Source organism: Dendrobium catenatum, unplaced genomic scaffold (assembly GCF_001605985.2).
Source record: "Dendrobium catenatum unplaced genomic scaffold, ASM160598v2 fragScaff_scaffold_1497, whole genome shotgun sequence".
Lineage (NCBI taxonomy): Eukaryota > Viridiplantae > Streptophyta > Magnoliopsida > Asparagales > Orchidaceae > Dendrobium > Dendrobium catenatum.
Window position 1 is genome coordinate 545656 of NW_021319959.1, and position 23642 is coordinate 569297.

The 23642-nt window shown below is 34.7% G+C and overlaps 1 protein-coding gene across 3 annotated transcripts in view; it reads right to left on the bottom strand.

Annotated features, from left to right (window-relative positions):
• Positions 1 to 23642, bottom strand: part of LOC110106062 (vacuolar protein sorting-associated protein 26B) — a 28074-nt gene continuing 4432 nt past the window's right edge. For all 3 annotated transcript variants that reach the window (XM_020835799.2, XM_028700360.1, XM_020835798.2), the window contains 10 exons: positions 18927 to 19001; positions 17751 to 17825; positions 17557 to 17629; positions 12244 to 12288; positions 10939 to 11050; positions 8664 to 8730; positions 6682 to 6726; positions 1953 to 2008; positions 1676 to 1851; positions 1 to 415 (listed from right to left, as the gene is read on the bottom strand). In XM_020835799.2, the coding sequence (XP_020691458.1) occupies positions 243 to 415; positions 1676 to 1851; positions 1953 to 2008; positions 6682 to 6726; positions 8664 to 8730; positions 10939 to 11050; positions 12244 to 12288; positions 17557 to 17629; positions 17751 to 17825; positions 18927 to 19001 (897 nt within the window). In that variant the 3' untranslated portion in view covers positions 1 to 242. The remainder of the gene's footprint in view (positions 416 to 1675; positions 1852 to 1952; positions 2009 to 6681; positions 6727 to 8663; positions 8731 to 10938; positions 11051 to 12243; positions 12289 to 17556; positions 17630 to 17750; positions 17826 to 18926; positions 19002 to 23642) is intronic.

The window sequence follows — 23642 nt, forward strand, 5'->3', positions numbered from 1 at the left end:
TGCAATATAGAATATCAGAAAAAAATTTTTGATGAACTAACAATTTACATGACACAGTTCTCAACAAGCTTGGTTGAATACAGGGTTTGAACTTTACATCTTAAAAAAATTCATTAGAAAGAAGTAAAAGCTAATTGCAAACAAGTAATTAAGCATTTCAAACATAATTAAGCTGATCTTAATATGCCATTAGAATGAGAGAAAGCTCTGCACAGAATAGAACAGGCAAAAAAACCAAGTCGTTACTCAAGGAGACGAAACACAGTGATCTCCTGTTGCTTGAAATATCGGCGATCTTCCTCATCAACAAGAACAAGATTCAGATAATACTTCACACTGTATTTGTTGTTAATGTTGCGATAGGTTGGTGTCAACTCATATGGGCTCAAGAACAATCTGATAGGTATGGATTCCCCTACAAAAATAAAAATGGTTAGCTAAAGTTGGGGCTCGGGCTCGGGTGACTCGAAATATGGCTTGTCAGGATAGCTGAATAAGTTAACGAGCCAAATTTGAGCCAATCACTTCTTACCACATGAGCCGGCTCATTTAAAAAAAAAATCAATATAAAATACAATAAAAATATATTAGAATTCAAAGGGTGCACAAAATTGCTAAAAATCTTTTAACATTACATCTCTTCTTTATATAAAATGAGCTCGAACTAATAGAATTGAGCTTGAACTTGAATTCAAACTCGAACTTCAAGTTAGAGGTGGCTGGAGCTTGACTCAACTCATTAACACCCAGTGACAACAACCGATCATAACAAGCAAATGTTTTATAGAAATCGCTAGTAAACATGTTTTTTCAGTCTGTCCTCAGAATTTTCATAATAAGTTTTACCAGGCATAAGGAGTACCTTTGGTGAACAATTGCAGGTTCAGCTAATCAACATAAACACAAATGAAGATATTATCCTGATTTCTCGTATGAGATATTTGTATTTCTCATCATATAGAACACTAGTAATTTTCTTTTAAAAAAATAATAATAATTTGGGAGAGCTTCGTTGAGGATTAGGCAGTTCAGTTGCCCAGAGATTCATTAGAACAGATTACAAGAAAATCTTCTTGAAATGACAAAAGGTAGGTTGCAACATAAAATGAAAAAAAAAAAAAAAAAAAAAATTTAAACATTTTCAAAGTTTTTTTTTTGTTTTTTAGGGAGGGACCCGTATGGTCCTATTAGGGGGCAAATTATTATGTCCGGTCATCGGACCTAGAAATAGGTCCGGACATCCACTAAAAATTTGCCACGTGGACTGCGCTTTGATTCAAAAAAGCGCAGGTAAAGCGCAGGTAAAACGCAGTAAAAAAAAGTGCAGTCAAAGCGCAGTCCACGTGGCAAATTTTTAGTGGATGTCCGGACCTATTTCTAGGTCCGATGACCGGACATAATAATTTGCCCCCTAATAGGACCATACTTAGAAGAAACGTGATCCAACAAAAGTTGAGGTTTCATTTGGTTCAATGTAGAAGGAAAGTATGTTTTAGAAAATGATTATTTCATTGTCATTCATTTTTGAGTGAAAATTAAAATTCTTATTTTTGAGGAATTTTAAAGATGTTTGTAACGTTGAAAATCAATATTGGAACATAAAAAAATCATCAAAATATGTTTTCTAACTTTAAAGAACCAAATAAACCGCTAAAAGTAGGTCTGGCATTAATACCTCTTACAGGCGCTCCATCCATCAATTCAAATTTTGCAAGGGTTTCAGTCTCCACATATGTATTCGGCCCGGATCCAGTTGATTCCCGACGTCTAATCTCAAGTTCCATATTTTTTATCTTGATTCTCACCAGAAGAAAATATATTTTGCCAATAATGACATCTTTCAAATGATACCTGATAAAATCAACTAAAATTAGAATACAAAAATAAGGAAACATCTACAAAGTTGGTAAATATGACTACAAGCACCATCATGGCATACAAATAAATCTTACTTGCTTTTATTGTACTCAAATTCAATGTGCAAACAATCTTCAATTCCAACTTCCATCTGCAAAAATAGCCATAAAAATCAATATACAGCTAAATGAAGTAAGCAAATTAAGAGCAAATAAACACAGTCAAGTTATGAAAATAGGCACAAAAGGCAGTGAGTATCAGCATGCTGTAAATGGGAAACGAACTTCATAAACACTGCATATTCAGGATGGAAATTGAGTGATTAGCTTATCAGGTTTCAGAGCCAAACAGTGCTCAATCCATTCATTTCATCCCAGCCAATTCAAAATTAAAGGATGTTTACCATGAAACAAGTTTGAGTAACTGTACGGTAAATGGATGACGCAAATCCATTTTGAGAAGTTTGGAAAGTGGCTTATTCCCAAATATGTTTAATCAAAACATGAATTGCGTTGCATTTTTCAATAAAATTGCGAGATTACTTCCACGTGAATATAGGACCACTCATAGTACACGGAACCAACCTTCGCATTTAGAGAAAAAAGTTAAATTAAGCATCACCAATATTAAAAAAAAATTTAAACCAGGCCGCAAAATAAGTGTCAAGCAATAATTCATGCCCAAAACTTTTATAGTAAAGAAACTCGAACATTGTGATCAAAGCCCTACATGAGGTCTTGGTTGGGTACACATTGGGTACCCATGTTTTACTTGGATGGGCTTCGCCCACCCACACCCACCCATGATGACTTTCGGGATTTCGAACCCACCTATACCCATCCACTTTCCATGTTTTTTGAATACAGTCTGCCACGGACTGATAGCCTTGAGGCTTGTTGTCATTTGCTATGATGACAAACTTTCAAGTCGCATATCAAAATTTATCGTACTCGTATCGTGGTTAAGTGATGCACAATACGTAGTGATGATTGCAGTAGTACAAGTAAGATATACGGTGATTAACAATGTAAATCCATTTATCCCTCAATATTTAGTAACCACCCATATCCACCCATAAGGCCATGGGCGTACCCATACCCACCCATACCCATTGATATGGGTAGGTACATGGGTGGGTGTGAGTATGGGTACCCAATGCAGGACTCTGATTGTGATACCTAATCACTATTTATACTTCTTGTTGGGTAAAAACAGTAACTACTCAAACATGTGAAGCACTTAGAGTTAATCTACTCGTTTGTTGGTATCAAAATGGATGCCATAATCTTGGATCGGAGCCCTTAGCATTGCTCAATACCACGATAAGAAAGAATAAGAAAGAATCTTCGCAAAAAAAAAAAAAAAAAAAAAACTTGCAAGAGGATATATACAAGCACATACAACGTCTAAAAAATAACAAGTATAAATAAAAATAAAAATATTACAAATAATAATACTAAATAAATAAATAGTTTTATGTGTGTGTGTGATTATTTGTTTGTATATATAAATGTATATGAGTCAAAATGCCCTGCTGAGCTCCATCATGATGCCTGTATCAACGACAACTAGCACTTCGAGTAAAGAATCCATCAATGCCAACCTAATAGTAACCTCAAAAAATGATATTAAAAAAATAAATAAAATGTTAAAAAAAAGGTAAACCGACTTGGGATGTGGGACACAGCCAAGCAACAAAATAAGTTTTCCTAGCTTCCCAATAGAAAAATTATCCTTAAAAAGCCTCACCGAAGCCCCCCTTCCTCTCCCTCTTTCTTTCCATTCACATGCTCTCTTCCCACTTCCAACGGCTGCTAGCTGGCCATTTATGCCTGTCAATCTCTCTGCCTTCCCTCTCAATCTATTCGTAAGGTAATTCAGGATCTCCTCCAACAATATATTTTAAAAAATCACGTGCATAAAATGCACTCTTTATTACTTCTAACCAAATTTATTGAGTGTTGAATGACATTTTTAGGCCGATGTCCTACTTCAACTATCTCATCGCAAGGTGCAGAAGCTTTATTAGATTTAACTTAAAATTTTGAAATGTAAAAATTGAAATAAAATGATGCAAAAAAAAGGAATAAAAAAGGAACGTAATTGAAGTGTAAAAATTAGCCAGCGAACAACACATAAACATGCAAAAAAAATTGCATCGATTTAAAATAACGAACAAATTGGACCAGCCTAAAGTTTGGTGACTCAACTAAAGAAATAAGCAAGAAAAACTCACTATTTATTTGATCGCTATAAAGTCAAAATTCAATGAAAATAACATGCGTGGCTGCTTTCCTTGTATGCACAAATGTTCTCACCATAAAACCCTCCTAACTATATTTTCGAATAAAAAAGAAATAAGATTGATATATTTAAATAGTTCCTAAATTTTGTGTTGTAGTCATGTGCGCATATACGAACTTGAGAATAAAACAAATGAACAAATGATAAATGTACGAAAAAGCATGCAAGAAAGTCAAAATATTAAATCTAGTGCACAATTTAATGAAATGTTGTCACTAATGAAACACAAGGATTGGAATGTGAATGGCTTAAAATGAAATACTAAGCCTTTTGATGAAAATCAAATATAAGCTAAATCAAACCCAAATAATGTTCAAGATAGCTCTCTCATCACATCCTTTGTCACACCGTGACATGCATACTCAAACAAATTAATAAGTCAAAGGATGCTCATAATATATTGAGATATTTTACAGAGAAAATGAACAAAAAAAAAAAGAAATGAAAAGAATATAAGAAATAGATTAGATAAAATAATCTAAAAAATATGGAAAGTACCAAAAAATAGAAAAATTTTCAAAAAAAAAATTATTTTGAGTCTCAAATCTTCTTATGGCATATTGAGGCACTCGGGTTAAATTTTCTCACCCATAAAAACATGAAATCCTTCACAAAAATACAAGAAACAAAAAAAAGGTAAATAAACTTTAAGATTATAAAACTAATTTCATCCGGATTCAACACTTGTGAGTGGAGTCGATAGGGTCACATTCCACCAATCATCCAAATTATAAATTTATAATTACAATTCTTTCAACCCTTGTTGAAACAATTATTTCAACTATGGATTGGGGATCAATAATTCCATTGAGTTTCACCCAAATATTTGATAATGATTTGCATAAGGCCTTCTATGGTGGAAGCGCATTTAAGGAAACTATATGAGCTCGCTTACCTGGAGAGCAGAGTCGGGCCTTCCTAAAATTGCTAGGGTTTAAGCCCCAATCCCCAATGTAATTTGCATTACATATTAATATTGAGAAATTAAATTCATATGTTATACATAAATAGAGTCGCTCCATCCTAATACTCTACAAACAAATGGCATAGTAAGCATGGCTCCCAATCATTAACGACTATCAAAACAAAGTAGAAAACTTCTCATCCTCAATCAAATCTATCTTGTCCACAAAAAACCAAAACCAGCCATTGGCGGTCACGATTGATTATATGATGCATGCAGGTTCTCTATAGATTTCATATGCTGGAACATTAAAGTATTATCCAAATTTGAAGAAGAAAAATCAATATTGGAACTTAAAATAAAATGTGGTTTTATGCCAACTGGTATGGGAAATATTTGCCTTGATTTGTGTTCAAATAACATGATTACCATGCTACAAAAAGAGAATATCAAACGGAACTTATAAGTGCTTTTGAGGACTCACCCTAGTGATGGGTTTATTTATCAATATATTACAATCAAAATGGATCACCCTTAAAGTCAAGCTCTCTATCATAAACAAAAATAATTTGAACGTTCTCCATAATGATGGGCACAATCATTATCATAAAAATCCCCCTCTCAAATGTCAACAAAAATACATTTAGAGCTCTTTTTTTTTATGATGTATATAGTCATTCCAAATCATAAACAAAGGATATTATATCTAAATATAGGCCTTACAAACAATAAATATATATATATATGGCTAAAAAAAGCTTAAGCACTAATAATTTACATTGCACTTAGAGCAATCCATCCTCTACACCAATCTATCAAAGATGACCATTTTAAATTTGATTAATCTCATAATGAGACAATGTCATATTAAATGTATCGATGTGGCCACATTTTTATCTCACGCCAATAAAGACACGACACATGACTCCTGGCTAGGCGGTTAGCTTGATTGCCACAACAACATTGTATTACAGTTACAACACAATCCCTAATGTTCTCAAATGGCCAAGGCCATCATGAGTGAGTTGTGAATTGTGATTCATAAAGTATACTCGATAGGGCATGAAGCCCTCTATAAGCCAAAGCCAATTTAAAATCAACTTTTTTGATAAGATTTCCCCTAAGTCTATGAGCCCCCCTTACATGGCATACTCCATGGTTCTTGATAAGAATTTTTCGACCATGTTGGATGAACTTCCTCCATTTTCTAGGTAAACGAGTGTCTATTAAAATCTAGGACTACGTCATCATAAGAACTAGACCGATTTTGACATACTTTCTCCTCATATAAACTCGGAGCCATATATTCTTGCCTCCAATCTAGATTGTTGGCTAACAAAATAAAACATCATAAAGCCTAGTAATTGAAAGGGTTGGATTACCTATAGAGGCTTATGCCTGTAAAAAATCGTGAAACAAATTATATAATCATTTATGAGGGTGTAATTTATGAGCCATGTCTTACCTTTATCCAACCTATCGTATAAAAATCAACATGGATACAAACTCTTTATACTCTTAATGATAGAGCCCAATACAGATTCAAAGGCCACATCATTACATTATTGCTTGATGTTATAAGATGAGAACATGCATATTCTGGGATGGGTACCAACCTTGATGCTGTTGTTGATTGTAGGAGGGGCTGAATAATTGCGCACCTGAAATTAAAAAAAAAAATTAAATAACATAATAAAAAATGCTAAATAATTGATATCTAGAAAACACAACTTGTAGTATCACTACAAACTTCCAACAAACAACAACAACATTAAGCCTTTATTCCACTATGTGGGGTCGGCTACATGATTCCTTTTTCTCCATTGTGCCCTGTTAAGAGTCAAATTCTCATTTAAATCTAATAAAGAAAGGTCATTTCTAATATTTTCTAACCAAGACTTCTTAGGTCTACCTCTACCTTTCTTAACATAAGCCAAATATAATACATCTACTCTCATAATCAGGTCATCGGAAGGCCTTCGTTTTATGTGATCAAACTATCTAAGGCGACTCTCTAATCTTATATGCCATTGGAGCTACTCCAACCTTTTCACATATATGCTCGTTTCGTATCCTATCTCTAAGAATAAAGCCACTCATCTACCTATGCATCCTCATTTCCGCAACACTTAACTGAATATCATGTTTCTCTTTTAATAGTCAATATTCTACGCCATAAAGCATTGCAAGTCTCACCAGCATCTTACAGAATTTTCCCTTAAGTTGGAGGGGTACTTTTCTATCACTACAAACTTCGATGTCAAAAAATAAAATAAAATGAAGTGTATCAAGTATGCATCGGTCACAATTCTTTTCTTTGAGTCAATAGAGTGAAGTTGTGGATGGATGAGCGTTGAGTCAATGCGTGAGACCAGCACTGGCAGAACTGGCCATTTCAGCTGGTTCAATTCATGTTAGTCGTTGGTAAGGTAATGGTGAACATCTGCTTAACCCAATATTGATTCAATAACATTGGCATTGGCTGGTCAGTTTCATAATTCTATGCATACCGGCCAGACTACATAGCAAATTTGGTGACTATTCAATCGTCAAAGAACATTAGGCCAAGCATGGCAGCCTGGCAGATTGATTTGATGCTTCAAGCTTAAATCCTTTTTCTGGGTCAGATATTCCTCAAGGCTACCCTATATGGGATCTTTCCAGGTAGTAGAAGACATGCTAAACTTCTTGCTCACCTTGGAAACAGATGTACAGGTGATTTTACATGACCAGCTAAAGAATACAATTACATTAAACCTCATGTCAAGTTAATTAAGATCCTCATACAGAAGCCACCAAAATGAACCTACTCAATCAAGGAAAACAAAATTTATAAAATTAGATCAACTAATGATATATCGATCCAAGTGTTAGGAAAAAGAATTCACAACAACAAAGAGTGGAAGACATAAGAATCTTCGTGTGTAAGAGTTGATCTTTCTAGGGAATAGAAGGTGTTCGAAACGTCTTACACACCATAGAAATGTGTATATGGGAGATTTGGATGGACCAACTAGGGAGTAGGGACTATGGTTTTATACAATCTTATGTTAATAACAATCAGCATGCAAAAACCACCAAAATGAACTACCTAGCTCTGAAAAATAAAAGAAATTAGGTTAACTATATTATATAGTTTTAGTTTTGTAAAAAGGAATTCGCCAACAATAAGATCAAGTGCGGTAAACATAAGAATCCCCAAATGGATGCATTTTAAACTAAAAATTTAGGATGGAAATTTATGATATCAATGAGCCGGAGGGGGTGGCGCTCATTGATGCTAAGATGGTGAAAAATTAAATTAATTGGTTTGAGCATGTGCAATGGAGAGCAAAAGACAGAGAAATAAAACAAATAGAAAGTTAATGATTATAATGGAAAATGATAAAACCCCTGCTAGAACTTGGTGCAGTTGTGCACAAAACAGCACTCAATATCAGTGAATAGCCGAGGATTCATAAGATTACTCCAAATAGTAGAGTTTCGATAACATAAATGATTATGATGACATGTTTTACATGAACTAAGCATCCGCACATATAATTTAAATATCTGATAATTAGATTTTAAAAAGACGAGATGCTGATAGTGCACTTACACAAAACTCCTGGTACTCCACTATATTGCTAACATAATTACGACTGATTGTTACCTTCAAAATGTACCTACATGCATGAAGTAAACAATTAATATGTACAGCTAGATTATAACTTAAATGAAAAGTACAAATTACATAAGAAGCTATGCAATTGGAACAAGATGGAACAAACCCAAATTCATAAAGCTAAACTGCAAGAGGAAACATCTATTGGAAGTGGGAAAACTTTATATATGTGTGGACACGTAGCCAATAGGTACTGAACAAAATCATTTTGTAAGTACTACAAGCTCATTATAAAAAAAGCAATTCAAACCATCTAGATAGTAAGAAGCATGCAAGTTAGAAAGCATTAATAAAGAAGGGCCAACACAGTTAGAAAGACTTAATAAAGAATGGCCAACCATTAATACTGGCTCATTAAAGATAATACTTTCCTACTTAGATTTTGAGGGTATGACTTTCAAATGTAAGATCAAAAGTGTTTATTCGCCTTAACATTAATAAAACTAAAAGCCTACTTGATTTTAAAAAGATTTAAGATCATTAAACCATCAAATGCTAGAAAGGAAAAGGGTTAATAATGCTAATATTCAAGTCATTAAGGATACGTATGTAGAAGCTATTATTTGTAAGCAAACACAAGGTGGTTTAACAAAGTATTTTCCTGTTTTAGTTGGATTACATCAAGGATCAGCTTTAAACCCATATCTTTTTGCTTTAGTCATGAATGTTCTCACTAAACATTAGCAAGAGGTTGTATCCTGGTGTATGCTTTTTGTTGATGATATTCTTCTTGTTGATAAGACTAGACAGGGAGTTGAAGACAAACTTGCATTATGGAGGTCAATCTTAGAGTCTAAAGGCTTTCGTTTGAGTAGATCTAAAACTGAATATATGGAGTTTAGTAATAATAGATCTAATGGGGGGATTGTGACTTTGGGCAATCAAGTCATTAATAAGAGTATACGTTTTAGATATTTTGAGTCTATAGTTCATAGTGATCGTGAAATAGATCAGGATATTATTAGTAGAATTCAAGTTGGATGGTTGATGTGGAGGAATGCATCGGGCTTATTGTGTGATAGAAAAGTCCCTCTCAAACTTAATGGAAAATTATATAAAATGGTAGTGAGACCAACAATGCCTTATGGTGCCGAATGTTGGCCATTAAAAGAGAAGCATAATATTAAGTTAAGTGTTACAAAGATGAGGATGTTCGGGTGGATGAGTGGCTCTACTCTTAGAGACCGGATACGAAATTAGCATATACGTGAAAATGTTGGAGTAACTCCAGTGGAAAATAAGATTAGAGAAAGTCGTCTTAGATGGTTTGGTTACTTAAAACGGCGGCCTTTCGATAACCCGATTAGGAAAGTAGATGTATTAGATTTGACTTATTTTAAGAAAGGTAGAGGTAGACCTAAAAAGACATGGATAGAAAATATTAGAAATGACATTTCTTTATCAGATTTAGATAAAAATTTGACTCTTAACAAGACACAATGAAGAAAAAGGATTCATGTAGCCGAACCACATAGTGGGATAAAGACTTGTTGTTGTTGTTTAGTTTAAATTGCAGGAGAAGAACTTGCATTTTAAATACACATAGTATTTTAAATGTGATTGAATTAAACAAATTAATTGTTTATAATATTCAAAATAAGTTCGATAATTCCGATTAATGAAATATGTTAAAACAACAATACTTTTTATAACTGATTTTGCATATGTCATTTGATCATCAATATTTCACATGCTTAATGAATATTTAAATTAATAAAGAAATTATGAAACTTAGTATATATGTAATTTCAATCGAAGTTTGAAGAACAAAGAGGTGGAAAAAAAATAAGGGAAACTGTCATTCTCTGTCTAAGAGGAGAAAATTGCATTTCACGGTTTGAAGATGGTTTCTTGTTTTGGGGTTTGTTTTTTAATTGTTTCTTTTCCATACAAAACAACAATAACATATCATCATGCTTTAGAAATCTTTCGTCATTGATGCCATGCTTTGGCAACATTTCCTCATTGGTTCCTTCAAATTTTCACAAATCAATTTCCTTTGATGGATATTATTTGTAGGAAAAAGTCACATAACTCATACCCTTCAGAAATTTTACTAAACAATTTACATGCCAGTTCATTTTCAAAATAAGTTTCAATTACAAAGACAGATTTAGAATAAGCAGGTCGAAATAAGTATAACATGCATGCAACGATAGGTGTCAATCTTATTCAATAAACAATTCATGAGCATGAAACATTTTGTTACCTTAATCTCACATTAACCCCATTGTATGACTCATAAGGCATTTCAACAGTAGAGAACTCAAACGGGTATGCTTTTCTTTCGTATATCTCACCAGGAACATCTAATTCACGCACTGCTCAAGAGAATAGAAAGTGATGACCTTAAATTTAATAAAGCAAGAAAGCATATGCTTCTAAATGAACTTTTTCATAATTAAGATGAACAGACTAAAAACTAAACTGAAAAAATCACAAGAATTCTGTTACGATGTAATAAAAAAGATTTTACAGGCTAAATCTACAAAATGAATAGATTCGTTTACTAATGAGTAATGAACCGAAATCCTCATAAACAAAAGGTAGTACAACTAACTAACAGAATTTGTAATGTTAGAGAGTAAACAATGGCCATATATATTAGCATGAATATGTCAAACTGCATAAAAAAAAAAATTAAAGGCAATTATGATGATAATGAAAAAAGGATGGTCTTAAGGTTTTAGACTTGCAAGGACACTGAAATTCAAAATTTACTCATGATTCTAGAGGAAAGTAGTGAGCTGAATCAGTGACGAAAATCTTCATGAATCATTTCAGAGGTAAGCATAGTAGGGGAAAATGATAAAAAATAATAGTAAGGGAAAATGATAGACTAAAGCATGCCCGCTTAGCTGGAAAACTTAAAAAAAAAAACACTAAACAAGAATAAGTTCTAAGTACAGCTTTTAATAGGAATAAAGTGCAAAAAACAACGAATAGCAGCAGCTTTTGAAGCATTTAGTCATCAAAAACAAAATACAAGCACAACTCTTAGCAGGAATGCATAAGAAGGACATAGAAAGCCAAAACCATATATTTTGAACCGGGTAAGAATGACTGCAAGGGAAAAAGAAGCGACCTTAAATTGACAGATAAATACTGTGAAAGACCAGTGCTAGCAAATGGAGAGAGAGAAAGTAAATGAAAGATAAAAGACAAAAATTGGAGGACATTCCCCACACGCACAAAGAATTTTGTAGACATGATCACGTTCATTTAGACCGCCTTCAATCAGCTAAAGTTAAAAGATAACGTTACCCATGGACCCACCTCTCTGCATAATTGTCTGTCAAAACAAATTAAATTTATAAGATGAAATGAAGCAAAGCACAACACATTCAAAGCTCAAGACAATTAAGCACATGCAGATTTAGTGGAGCTATAATTCAGGATGTCCTTGCTAAAAAGATGAAGAGATAAAGTTTTTCATATTGGTGCCATAAACCGTAGACTGAATTCCATAAAAGAGAAACCGCAAGCATCTTGATGCAGCCAAAACGAGACTCACCAAGAGAAGTGAAGTCGTAAAAGTTGCCTCTGTCAAAATACAACTCTGCAAAAGTATATAAATAATTTTATCAAAATCTTTGCCTAAAAAAAACATTATAGAACAAAAAAGAAAAAATATGAATGCAGTCCAACAACATTCCACTTTTTTATTTTTTTTAATTTGTTTTAATTTTTTGCACTATTAGCACTTTCAAAGCTTGCTTTGGCTTGTTCAACTCCATCATCAAAAAAGTTGTATTCATGACGCCGCAACCACCCATCATCCATAATCAATAAAAATTTATGCCAACCACTTATTTTCCTATTTTTATTTCTTTTTTATAAGAACGTTATGTATGCTGAATGCATAAATCTAATAAACTTCTTCAGGCTTACTTAAAGCATGCTTGAGTAATATCAATTCCCCATGTCTAATACTTCTGTGTTCTAGACATGGTCCTCATCATTAGCTTTATACAAATCAATTGAGATTGTAATTATTAATCCTAATTTTCATTTATTAATATTGAGTGTTGTAGGTGTTGTTAAGCATATTCTTCGCAAATCATTTTTATCCATTTACTATCAGATCTTCCTTCCAAATCCTCTAACACTAATTTTATCAACTTGTCTAACCATAGCATTTACTATTTTTTACTGCACACGTCCAAACCACCTCAGTCCATTATGCACAATACAAGGCGTCATTCAACACAAAAGAAATCAAAACGATTTGAGGTTTACACCTCATATTCTTAGGCATGCCTTTTTTTCCTTTCCTTTCATGGTTTAGTTGGGGACTTAATTTCTTTAAATGTTTGCATGTGTTCAAATTTGTTTTAACTTTGAATAAAAATTTTCAATCTAGGGTTTTGTAAGAGAAATAATTAAAGGCATGCAGCAATCCAAATGGGATCATAGAAAAGATCTGGCATCGAGACATATTATTAAGGTTGAAGTTGCAGGCAACGACAAAACGTATTTTTATTTGAAGTGAAATTATTGCAAGAAAGTAGTTAAAGGGGGTGCTACAAGGATAAAAGAACAGCTCTCTGACTCGCACAAAAATATGGCATCTTGTGCCAAAATGACAGAAATAATAAAAGAAAAGATCCATTTATATATGAGCATGCCTATGATGCATAAGCATCTTGTGCAACAATAGTTTGGAGATATGGTCGATGTTAGCTCATATTATGGTAGTGGGTGTACTGGTAGGGACTTATTCTCATCCTTGCCACGATGTCTATAGAGGTGCAAGAGGTTTTATTGATCAATACATGATAAATTTGGGTGATGAGAAGTAGGGAGAGAGGGCATCTCCATTGCAGAAGATGCCTCCAGAGAATGCTAATGAGGCATGTATATGTGTTTACATATATATGCTAAGACATTCTATTTAATGTGGAAACCTTCTACTACAATATGATCCATTTCATAGACGCTTCTGGTCATGACTTGAAACCCCGACAATGTATGCATAAAAACTTGGGTTCTGAAGGAGTTAAGCAACACTGAGAAAACCATCAAGAAACTAAAAAAGACTTGAAGTCAAACTGGACTGACTATCATGTCTAGTAGCTTTTCTAACATTAGAAATAGAGCCTGATTAACAATCTAAAAAACAATCTCTATGGAATTGTTTTCTTAAAATTTATAGAAGCAACTAATCAGGTGAAGGGTGCAGACTAAATTTTTGGATAGCCTGATGGACTGATAAAAAAGATTGGAGAGCATTTGATTGTACAAATTGTGACAAATAAAGCCAATGCTTATAGGGCAACCGAGAGCAAGTTGATGGGGAAGAGAAACACCTATACTGGACACCCTGTGTCACACATTGTATAGATCACATTTAGAAAAGCTTGGTAACTTGCTTCAACATAAGAATATCCCGACCAAAACTAAGAAGATAAGCAAATTCATCAAAAATTATTCTTGGATTTTGGATTTGATGGGGTAGTTTTCTAAAAAAGAACTCATGCAACCTGCTACAACTAGATTTGTTATAGTTTATTTGATGTTACAGAGCATGCGGGAGGAAAAACAACCGTTGGGGGTTATGTTTACTTCCACTCAATGGCTCAATTGTGCTTAGGCTAAGAATGTTGCGGGGAAAGAAGCTCAAGATTATTTTGAATGAGAGATTCTAATTGAGTTTCTCATATGCAATAACAACATAAAGGCCATTGATTCAAGTTTTGTAGATGATGGGTGCAGAGAAGAGTTGATAGCCCATAACTTAGAAGGAGATGAGACAAGCTATAAAGAAATTGAGTTATCATAGCATTTGGTGTTATCATGGATCCTAGAATTAAATTTATAGTGTAGAGTTTTGATAGGTACCACTTGAATATTCCAAGTGATTCCTATCGGATCTTCGCCAAGACACGAATATTCCGCTGTTTTCAATAGAAAACAACCACCAATAGTGGAAAAAAACTGAGAAAATAGGGAGAAAACGTTGGAAAAACAATCGCAACAATTGTATTCCACTAGTAGACGATCAAAACCAAAGCAAGATACAATGTTCTTCAATTCGAGAGGAAGAACAACTCTCCCACAATCTCCGGCAACGCCAAGAGCCCAAGCAAGAAACCCTAGAACACAAAACTCTTTTCAAAAACAAGGTGAAAACCTAATTCCTCTCATAACTCCCTATTAATACAATCTAATACAAAATAAAAGCAAAAGGACTTCTCTACCCTTCCTTCTCCCTCCAAAAACACTTAAACCATGTTTGAATTTCAAGTGGACCCCACCACAGCCCCCTTTCCTCCTTCCGCCTGTTCCCTGGCCCGTCTCCGCCTGGAGAAAACCCGGACCGGCTGGGCCGGTCCAGGTTGAGCCGGTCCATGCTGGACCGGCATAACAAGTTTCCATATACATGATATATGGAGACTAAAATGGGCAAAATATCTCATATGTTTGTGTACTTTTATATGAATTGTTCAAAAGTACATAACATACTTCGATGAGGAAGCAAAAGGAGCATGTGATACATCTAGATTATGAAAAGATGCTTCAAAGGGGGAAAGTAGTTGTTCAAAAATGACTCAGGAAGGTGGTTAAAAAAAATAGTGGATGGCTTAATTTCACTGCATATGTATCTGAAAAAGCAAGTAGAAAACCTGAAAATCGGATTTAGATAATTATTTGGAAGATGGCTTGAAGATTTGTCCAGCTGGTGGACATTTGATGTTAGGGTGGTGGAAGAGCAAACAAGCGAAATACCACATATTATCAAGAATGACAGTAAAAATATTGGCAATTCCTATCAGCACAGTTGCTTTAGAATCTACATTCTCAACAGATGAGCAAGTTGTAGATACGTATCATTTTAAATTGGGTATTGAAACATTCAGGCTTTGATATGCGGTCAAATTGAGTACGTGCTCATTATGGTTTGAAGGGCAGAACGAATGTAATCATTTTTAATACTTTAGTAATTTTTTAAATGTTTTTTATCACTAACGTACTTTGCAAGAAGAGGATGACGATGAAGAAATTGAAATATCAATACCATGTATTTAAGATGATTTTAATGATAAATTACTTCTTTTTAAATTTTTTTATGATCACAACTAAAGTGAATTGATTTAATAATTTGTCTTTTAAAAAAAATGTATACATTTGTGAGAAGATATTAAAGGCCTGAAGAAGTAAACTTCTGTAATATCTTATTGATTATTTCATTAATGTATTTTTCATTATCTTCAAATTTTGGTAAGCTTTCTAATGCTCTTGTTATCAATTGCAGGTTAACAAAGGTGAAGAATGATTTGAGATTTTTTTTGTTGAATTTGTAATGTTCTAATTTCATATATGTAATTTGAACTTTATAAGGACTATTTATTTATTTATTTATTTATATATACGGACTATTTGTAGTTGTATATTTAAGGTGTTTAGTTTAGATTATATAACAATGGTCATCTTTTTTATGAATAATGATTATATAACTATTGATAAAGTTGGTTGGCTTATCAATGATTATAGTTTATATCATAATGGTTATGTCTGATTTAGTTGTATGGATATTTGATTACCATGAGGAATGAACCATTTTTGTTATTATGATTTGTTAGGGGTGTTAATTTTGGGTCATGGGTCGGGTTCAACTGACTCGACATTATTCGGGTCAACCTGAACCCGACTCATTTTAGCAAACGGGTCAGTTTTTCGGACCCGAACCTGACCCGCTTCGGGTCTGGGTCAACCCGACATGACCTGAATGACCTGGTGCAAACTGCTAGTTTTTTGGTTCAAAAACAGGTCAATCTCCACTTTTCGGGCCAAAAAATGGTTAAAAATGGGTCAATTTTAGGTTGCCGGGTCAAAAAAGGGTTTTCAGATAAAAAAAGGGTTTTCGGATAAAAAACGGGTCAATTTCAGGTCGAAGGGTCAACTCGAATCCGACATGATTTTTGAAACAGGTAGAATTGTTGAACCCGAACCCAACCAGTTTCGAGTTCAGGTTGACCCTAACCCGAAATTTTTGGGTCGGGTTTGAGTCTCGTCTTCGGATCGTGTCAAATATTGACACCCCTATGATTTGTGATTGACTTATGAATAATATGCGTTTTGAAATAATTTGGTTATTTTCAATGCCTTAATATTATATATTATATATATGTCATTATAATTTTTTAAGTAACTTATCAATAATGTGCTTTTTATGATAAAAAATTTATAAAAAAATATTATTTTTATGGTGAAAATTAAAAAAAAACATTCAATTAGAACTGTAATCGAGCATGTACTCGAGTCGAGCTCGAGCTCGAGCTCGAGATGACGAGCCGAATTCAAGCTTGGGATTTGGACACACGAGTTGAGATCGAGCTCGAGCAGCCTACACAATTAGCGAGCCAGGCTCAAACTACATCTGGCTTGAGCTCGACTCGACTCGTTTGCACCCCTAATGAAATAAAAGGAAAAGGAAATTTTGATCAATATTGCTAAATATGCATGTTAATAAACCCATTGGTGTTAAACATGGAAAAAATAGCCTAGCATAATATGACTACTTGCATGGCTTCCAAAAGAGGGTTTGAGCACTTGTAAAGGCGTCACTTTTCATGTCGTCAAAAAAATTGAGCAAAAAATATTCGAAACATATTTAAAGCATAGAAATTGCCAGTTAAGCATAAATTTCATTAGCATATTTAAATTAATCTATGCATAGAGAAAACATGGGATTTTTTTCCACCTTTATGAGTTAATAATTAAAAACAATCACAACAAATATTCCATCAAGCAACATATGAAACTTGGCTGGCCATCTACATTCGAAAAGCAATGGATTAGGAAGAAGAGAGAAGAAAAGTAATACCTATCTGACCAAGAAGCTCAACCTTAACACCAATATGCTCAACCTTTTTTCCATGAAAAGGTTCAATGGATACCTGCATAAAAAGGATAACGCAATAAGAGCATATGGTGTTCTGAAAATTAATTTACCACCTTTATAAAAACTAAAAAAATAGTATTGGTATGCAGTGTGGGAAGGGGTTTGATTCAAAGAACCTCTCCCGCTATTGTTTCTTGACTTTGGAAGAGAGGAACCATCGTTGTCTGGCCATTTTCCTTTTTTATTGAAACCTAATAAAAGAGCATTGAGAGTTTAAAAAAAGGTCCATTCAGCTGTCAGACTATAGGTGGTTATTTCCCCGCTTTAAATTATCAAAACACAAAACTAATGTCTAAAAGCAACCCTGTTCAAAAATAGGTGAAATTGAAAAAGAAATATTCATTTGATGTGAAGCTCCCAAACAATTTGAGTTGCATCATAATTCAATTTGAGTGCTTCGTAATGAGGATGGCAATGTTTCATTTCATTTTGCATTTTAGAACATTTGGAAGGTTGTGGAAGTGCGAACCTCAACAAATGTGTTTAGGCCAGAGAAAACAATAGTCTGCTATATGGATCATAGTTTTATAGGCACATGAACCTAGTGGCAGCGTACAAGCTTAATCATATAACCCAGTGGTACCACTAAGAAAGTACTCAAAACGGTGAGGCCCATTCTATAGATTGGAGCCTAATCTGTGAGTTCATCAAATTTTATTAGTATCAACATGTCTTAATAACAAATGCAAACCAAAGCCCGATTATCTTTAAAAGTAATTAAAAAAAAACTACAGCCTTATTTTGGTGTCTAATCATTTTCAAATCAGCCACCTTAATAATGGAAAAAGCTAGAAAAAAAAAACAAAAGAACAAGGTCCTCCATAAATGGAAAGGATAATTTGACTTGGAATAAATTAATTTGGGCATGCTTTGTTGATAGAAAAGGTGTGAAGGGATGCAACAACAACAATCCTTTATCCCACTACATGAGGTCAGTTATATGAATTCTTTTTCTCCAGTGTTCTATTATGAGTCAATTTTTCATTTGAAGTAAAAAATAATAATAATAAGCAAAGATTATGTTGATCAAAGCTACAAAGTTGCCAACACAATGATTTATGTAAAAGTAAACTCCCATTATGGATTTTAGTAAGAATGAATTTCAATGAAGAAATTATAAAGCCAGCTCTATTAACTGTGACAACAATCATGAAGCTTTGTGAAAACAACTAAAATCATACTTATTATGAATATTTTTGCTTATAATTTGTCGCTGTATGTTTAAGCTAAATAAGGAATTAGAATGTTAAACATATGAATATAATAGTGCAGAACTATGAGTTCAAGCTCACCTGCTTTCGTGTTTTGGAATCAGAAAACGTAATCTTAATGTTGCATGGGGACTTGAATGCTCCAATAAGGTAATTCTAACCCAAAAAAAAAAAAGGAACGTCAACTAACAAACCATCAAAATAAATTGTCAGATTGTATGGAGCTAAATAAATAAGAATCTTTAGTTAAGTACTAAATTTGAATCTTTCATTAAAGAGCACCATAAAGAGCATAGAGTAGATAAAGTGTGCTTAGGATTTTAACTATCGCTACGTTAAATGAATTTAGCATAACAAAGCCAGTAAATAACTAATATGATAACAACATATTAAGGTTTTACTAAGAAATTATATATTAAAGTTCCAGCTTTTATCATCTAAAACATACCATGCCATCCCAATCCCAAGTATTAAAGTTAGTTTCTATTTCTTTGCACTGCCATGTGAATGTGAGTTCAAGTTTCTAGAACTGAAAAGATCAATGAAATTGTTCACAAAATGAAAGGATAATTTTCAATTCTATTCACATTGAGACAATATTAAATGCAACATAAGTAGCCATATGGCCACTATATTTCCATCATCCAACCTTTCATGCTTTATTGAAGTAACACTATACTGCTAAACATATTAGGTTTAGATAGACCTCACAACAACCAATTAGTAAAGCACGCTATACTAATCTATCATTGGAACCTTGGTGTATGTTAGCTAAGAAACTATCAAAATAAATTGTCACATGGCATGGGGAAAAAGAAGAAACAATCTTTTATTGACTAGTGAATTGGAATCTTCCATCAAATATTACAGTTGTGTGTCAAAATATTCATGATGGTAAAGAGAGAATGTATGTCTTTGCAAAAGATAAGAGAGGATCTTAATTTCATTAAATTGGGATCTTAGAATTCTATAAAGATCCAGCACACATATATATAAAAAAATTGTTGTATGAGATACTAGAATTACTTGAAACCTTGAAAAGGGAAACCCACAAGGCCTGACCCAATTAAAATGATACCACTGATGTATGTCGCTAGATGATGCCCTCTCTTATAATTGGGGAACAATTGATACAATGTAGTAACTATTAACTACATATGATTGATTTTGCATTTGAAATTGTAAGAGCATAAGGCGTTGAAGTTAACTTCAAGAAATCATTTGTTTTATGTTTGGTGGCTCTACTTTAAATAGAGGAGACTATAGAGAAATAGGTTCAGTATAAATCTTAATCCTAACATTGGGAGTTAGGGTTGGCGTCGATAGTCTGCATTCACCTTATAGGCATAGTGTGCATTGATGTTGGAATCAAAAAAGCTAGCGAGTATTGGCTTTTATGATGAGATGTGTATCAACATTATACAGGATGGTGTGCGCCAGCATTGTTGATGATGATAGGTGACAAAATCAGTGAGTGTTGGTATTGATGTTGATGGTGTGCATCGATCTTACAGGAGATGATGTGGGTCTACAATGTTGGTGACGGAGGACAACAAAGTCTGTGGGCGTCAATATAATCAGGCAACAATAGTCAAAGAATCATATTCAGGCGATGGTGGCTGGAGAATCGTAGTTGGGAAGAATCATAGTCAAGCAACAGTAGCCAGGAAATCATAATCGAGCAATTATGGTCGAAGGACAGCAAGTGGGCGCTGGTAGTCGAAAGACTATATTCAGGCTACAATGGTTGCAAGACTGTAGTTGGAAATAGTGTTCAAACGAACATAATCTCGAGGAATGGTAGTCAGAGAACCATAGTCAGACAATAGTGGACGGAGAACTGTAGTCAAGCGATAGTGATCAAAGAGCCATAGTCGGGCGACATTAGCCAGAGGATTGTAATAAAACAATGGTGGTCAGAAGACCATAGTCAGTTGAAAATGATCAAAGGATCATAATCGGGTGACAATGATCTAAAGCCTATAACCAAGTGATGGTGGCCAGAGAACCATAATCGTACAACAGTAGTTAGTCGTAGGGCCATAGTCGAGCGATGACTGTCAGAGGATGATAGTTGGGCAACAAAGGACAAACAGGCTTAATCAAGTGATGGTGGTCAGCAAACAACAGTCAAGAGACAACAGTCGAGCGGTGGGCGTCGAAAGATCATATTTAAGTGATGGTGGTCAGTATATTAAAGTCAGTTGACAATAATCAAATAATCATATTCGGCTAATAGTGGTCGGAGAATCGTAGTTGAGCGACAATAGCTGAAAGACCATTGTTAGGCAATGATGGCTAGAAGAATGTCGTTATGCAATGGTGAAGATAGTCATAGAATCGTAGTTGAGCGATGATAGTTGGATTGTAGTCACATGATCAAGATCAGGAGACCATGGTCGAAGGACAGTGGTTGGAGGGCTATAGTCATGGTCGATTGGCCATAGTTGGGAGACCATGATCAAAGAGTTGTAGTCAAGAAATGGTGATTGGAGGGTCATAGTTGGGCAATAGTGATAAGAGGAACATAGCCGGACGATTGTGGTTAGGGGATTGTAGTCGTGCAATGGTGATTGATGCATCAATGACGGGTGATGGTGGTCAGACAACCGCAATCAAGTGGCAATAGTCAGAGGATTGTAGTTGAGCGATGATGGTAAAAAGAACATGGTCTATTGGTGATCAGATGATAGTCTGATGTCCATGGTTGTAAATTGAGTAATGGTTCAACGGTGGTTAGAAGGTGCTCTAACGGTGGCATTGAAGTTAACTTCAAGAAATCATTTGTTTTATGTTTGATCGCTCTACTTTGAATAGAAGAGACTAAAGAGCAATAGGTTTAGTAAAAATATTAATCCTAATGTTGGGAGTCAAAGTTGGGGTTGATAGTGTGCATTCACCTTAAAAGCAATGACGTGCATCAATGTTGGCGCAAAAAAAGCCAATGAGTATTGGCCTTTGTGATGAGATGTATCAACATTATACATGATGGCATGCGTCAACATTATTGACAATGATAGGCGACAAAATCAGTGAGCTTTGGCATCGATGCACACTCCTGTAATGTCGATGCATACTATCGGGCGACAATAGCCAAAGAATCATAACCAGGCAATGGTGGCTAGAGAATCGTTGTTAGGCGGAGATGGTTGAAGGATTATAATCAAGAAACAATAGCCATTAAATCATAATCGAGCAATTATGGTCGGAGGAGCGCGGGTGGGCAATGGTGGTCGGAAGACTATATTCAGGCTACTGTGATTACAAGATTGTAGTTTTGGGTGGTGTTCGAAAGACCATAATCAAACAATGGTATCCAAAGGGCCATAGTCGGGGCAATAATGGACAAAGAACAGTAGTTAAGCAATAGCGGTCAAAGAGTCATCATAGGGAGACATTGGCCGGAGGATCGTAGTCAAACAACGGTGGTTTGAAGACCATAATTATTTGACAATGATCGAAGGATCATTATCGGGCAACAATGATCTAAAGGCTATAATCAAGTGACGATGGTAAGAGAACCGCAATCGAATGACAATGTTCATAGGGCCATAATCGAGCGATAACTTTCAAAATGATACTCGGTCAATAAAGGCCAAACAAGCTTAATCAAATGATGTTGGTCAACAAACAACAATCCAGAGAGAGTTGTCGGGCGATGGTGGTCGAAAGATCATATTTAAGCGATGGTGGTCGGTGTATAAAAGTTAGTTGACGATGATCAGACAATCATAGTCGGTTGATGGTGGTCGGAGAATCGTAATTGAGCGACAATATCCGAAAGGCCATTGTTAGGCGATGGTGGCTGAAAGAATGTCGTTAGGCAATGGTGAAGATAGTCGAAGGATTGTGGTGGGCAATGATAGTTGGAGGGCTATAATTATGCGATAATGATCGAGAGACCGTAGTGGAAGGACAGTGGTTCGAGGACTGTATTTAAGCGACCATGGTCAATGGGCCATAGTTGGGAGACCATGGTCGAAGAGTTGTAGTCAATGGTTGTTGGAAGGCCATAGTTGAGCAATATTGATAAGAGAACTATAGTCGAGTGATTGTGATTAGAGGACTGTAGTCATGCGATGGTGTTCGATGGATCAATGTTGGGTGATGTTGGTCAAACGACCGTAGTCAAGTGGCAATGATCAGAGGATTGTAGTCGAGTGATAATGGTAAAAGTATCATGGTCTATTGATGATCTGATGATGATAGTCCAACATCCATAGTTGTAAATTGAGTGGTGGTCCAACGATAATGATTAGAAGGTGCTCTAACGATGGCATTAAAGTACACTTCAAGAAATCATTTGTTTTTTGTTCGGTCGCTCTACTATGAATAGAGGAGACTAGAAAGCAATAGGTTTAATATAAATCTTAATCCTAACGTTGGGAGTCAGGGTTGGCGTCAATAGTGTGCATTCACAATAAATGCAATAGCGTGCATCGATGTTGGGGTCAAAAAAGCTAGCAAGTATTAGCCTTTATGATGAGATGTGTATCAACATTATACATGATGGTGTGCATTAACATTGTTAACGATGATAGGTGACAAAATCAATTAGTGTTGATGTTGATTTCAATAGTGTGCATCGACATTACAGGAGATGATATGCATCTACGATGTTGATGATAGTCGACAACAAAGTCGGTAGGTGTCAATATAATCGAGCAACAATAGTAAAAAAATCATAGTCAGATGATGGTGATCGGAGAATTATAGTTGGGCGGAGGTGTCTAAAGGATCATAGTCAAGCAGTCAAAGCAAGGAAATCATAATCGAGCAATTATGGTCAGAGGACCG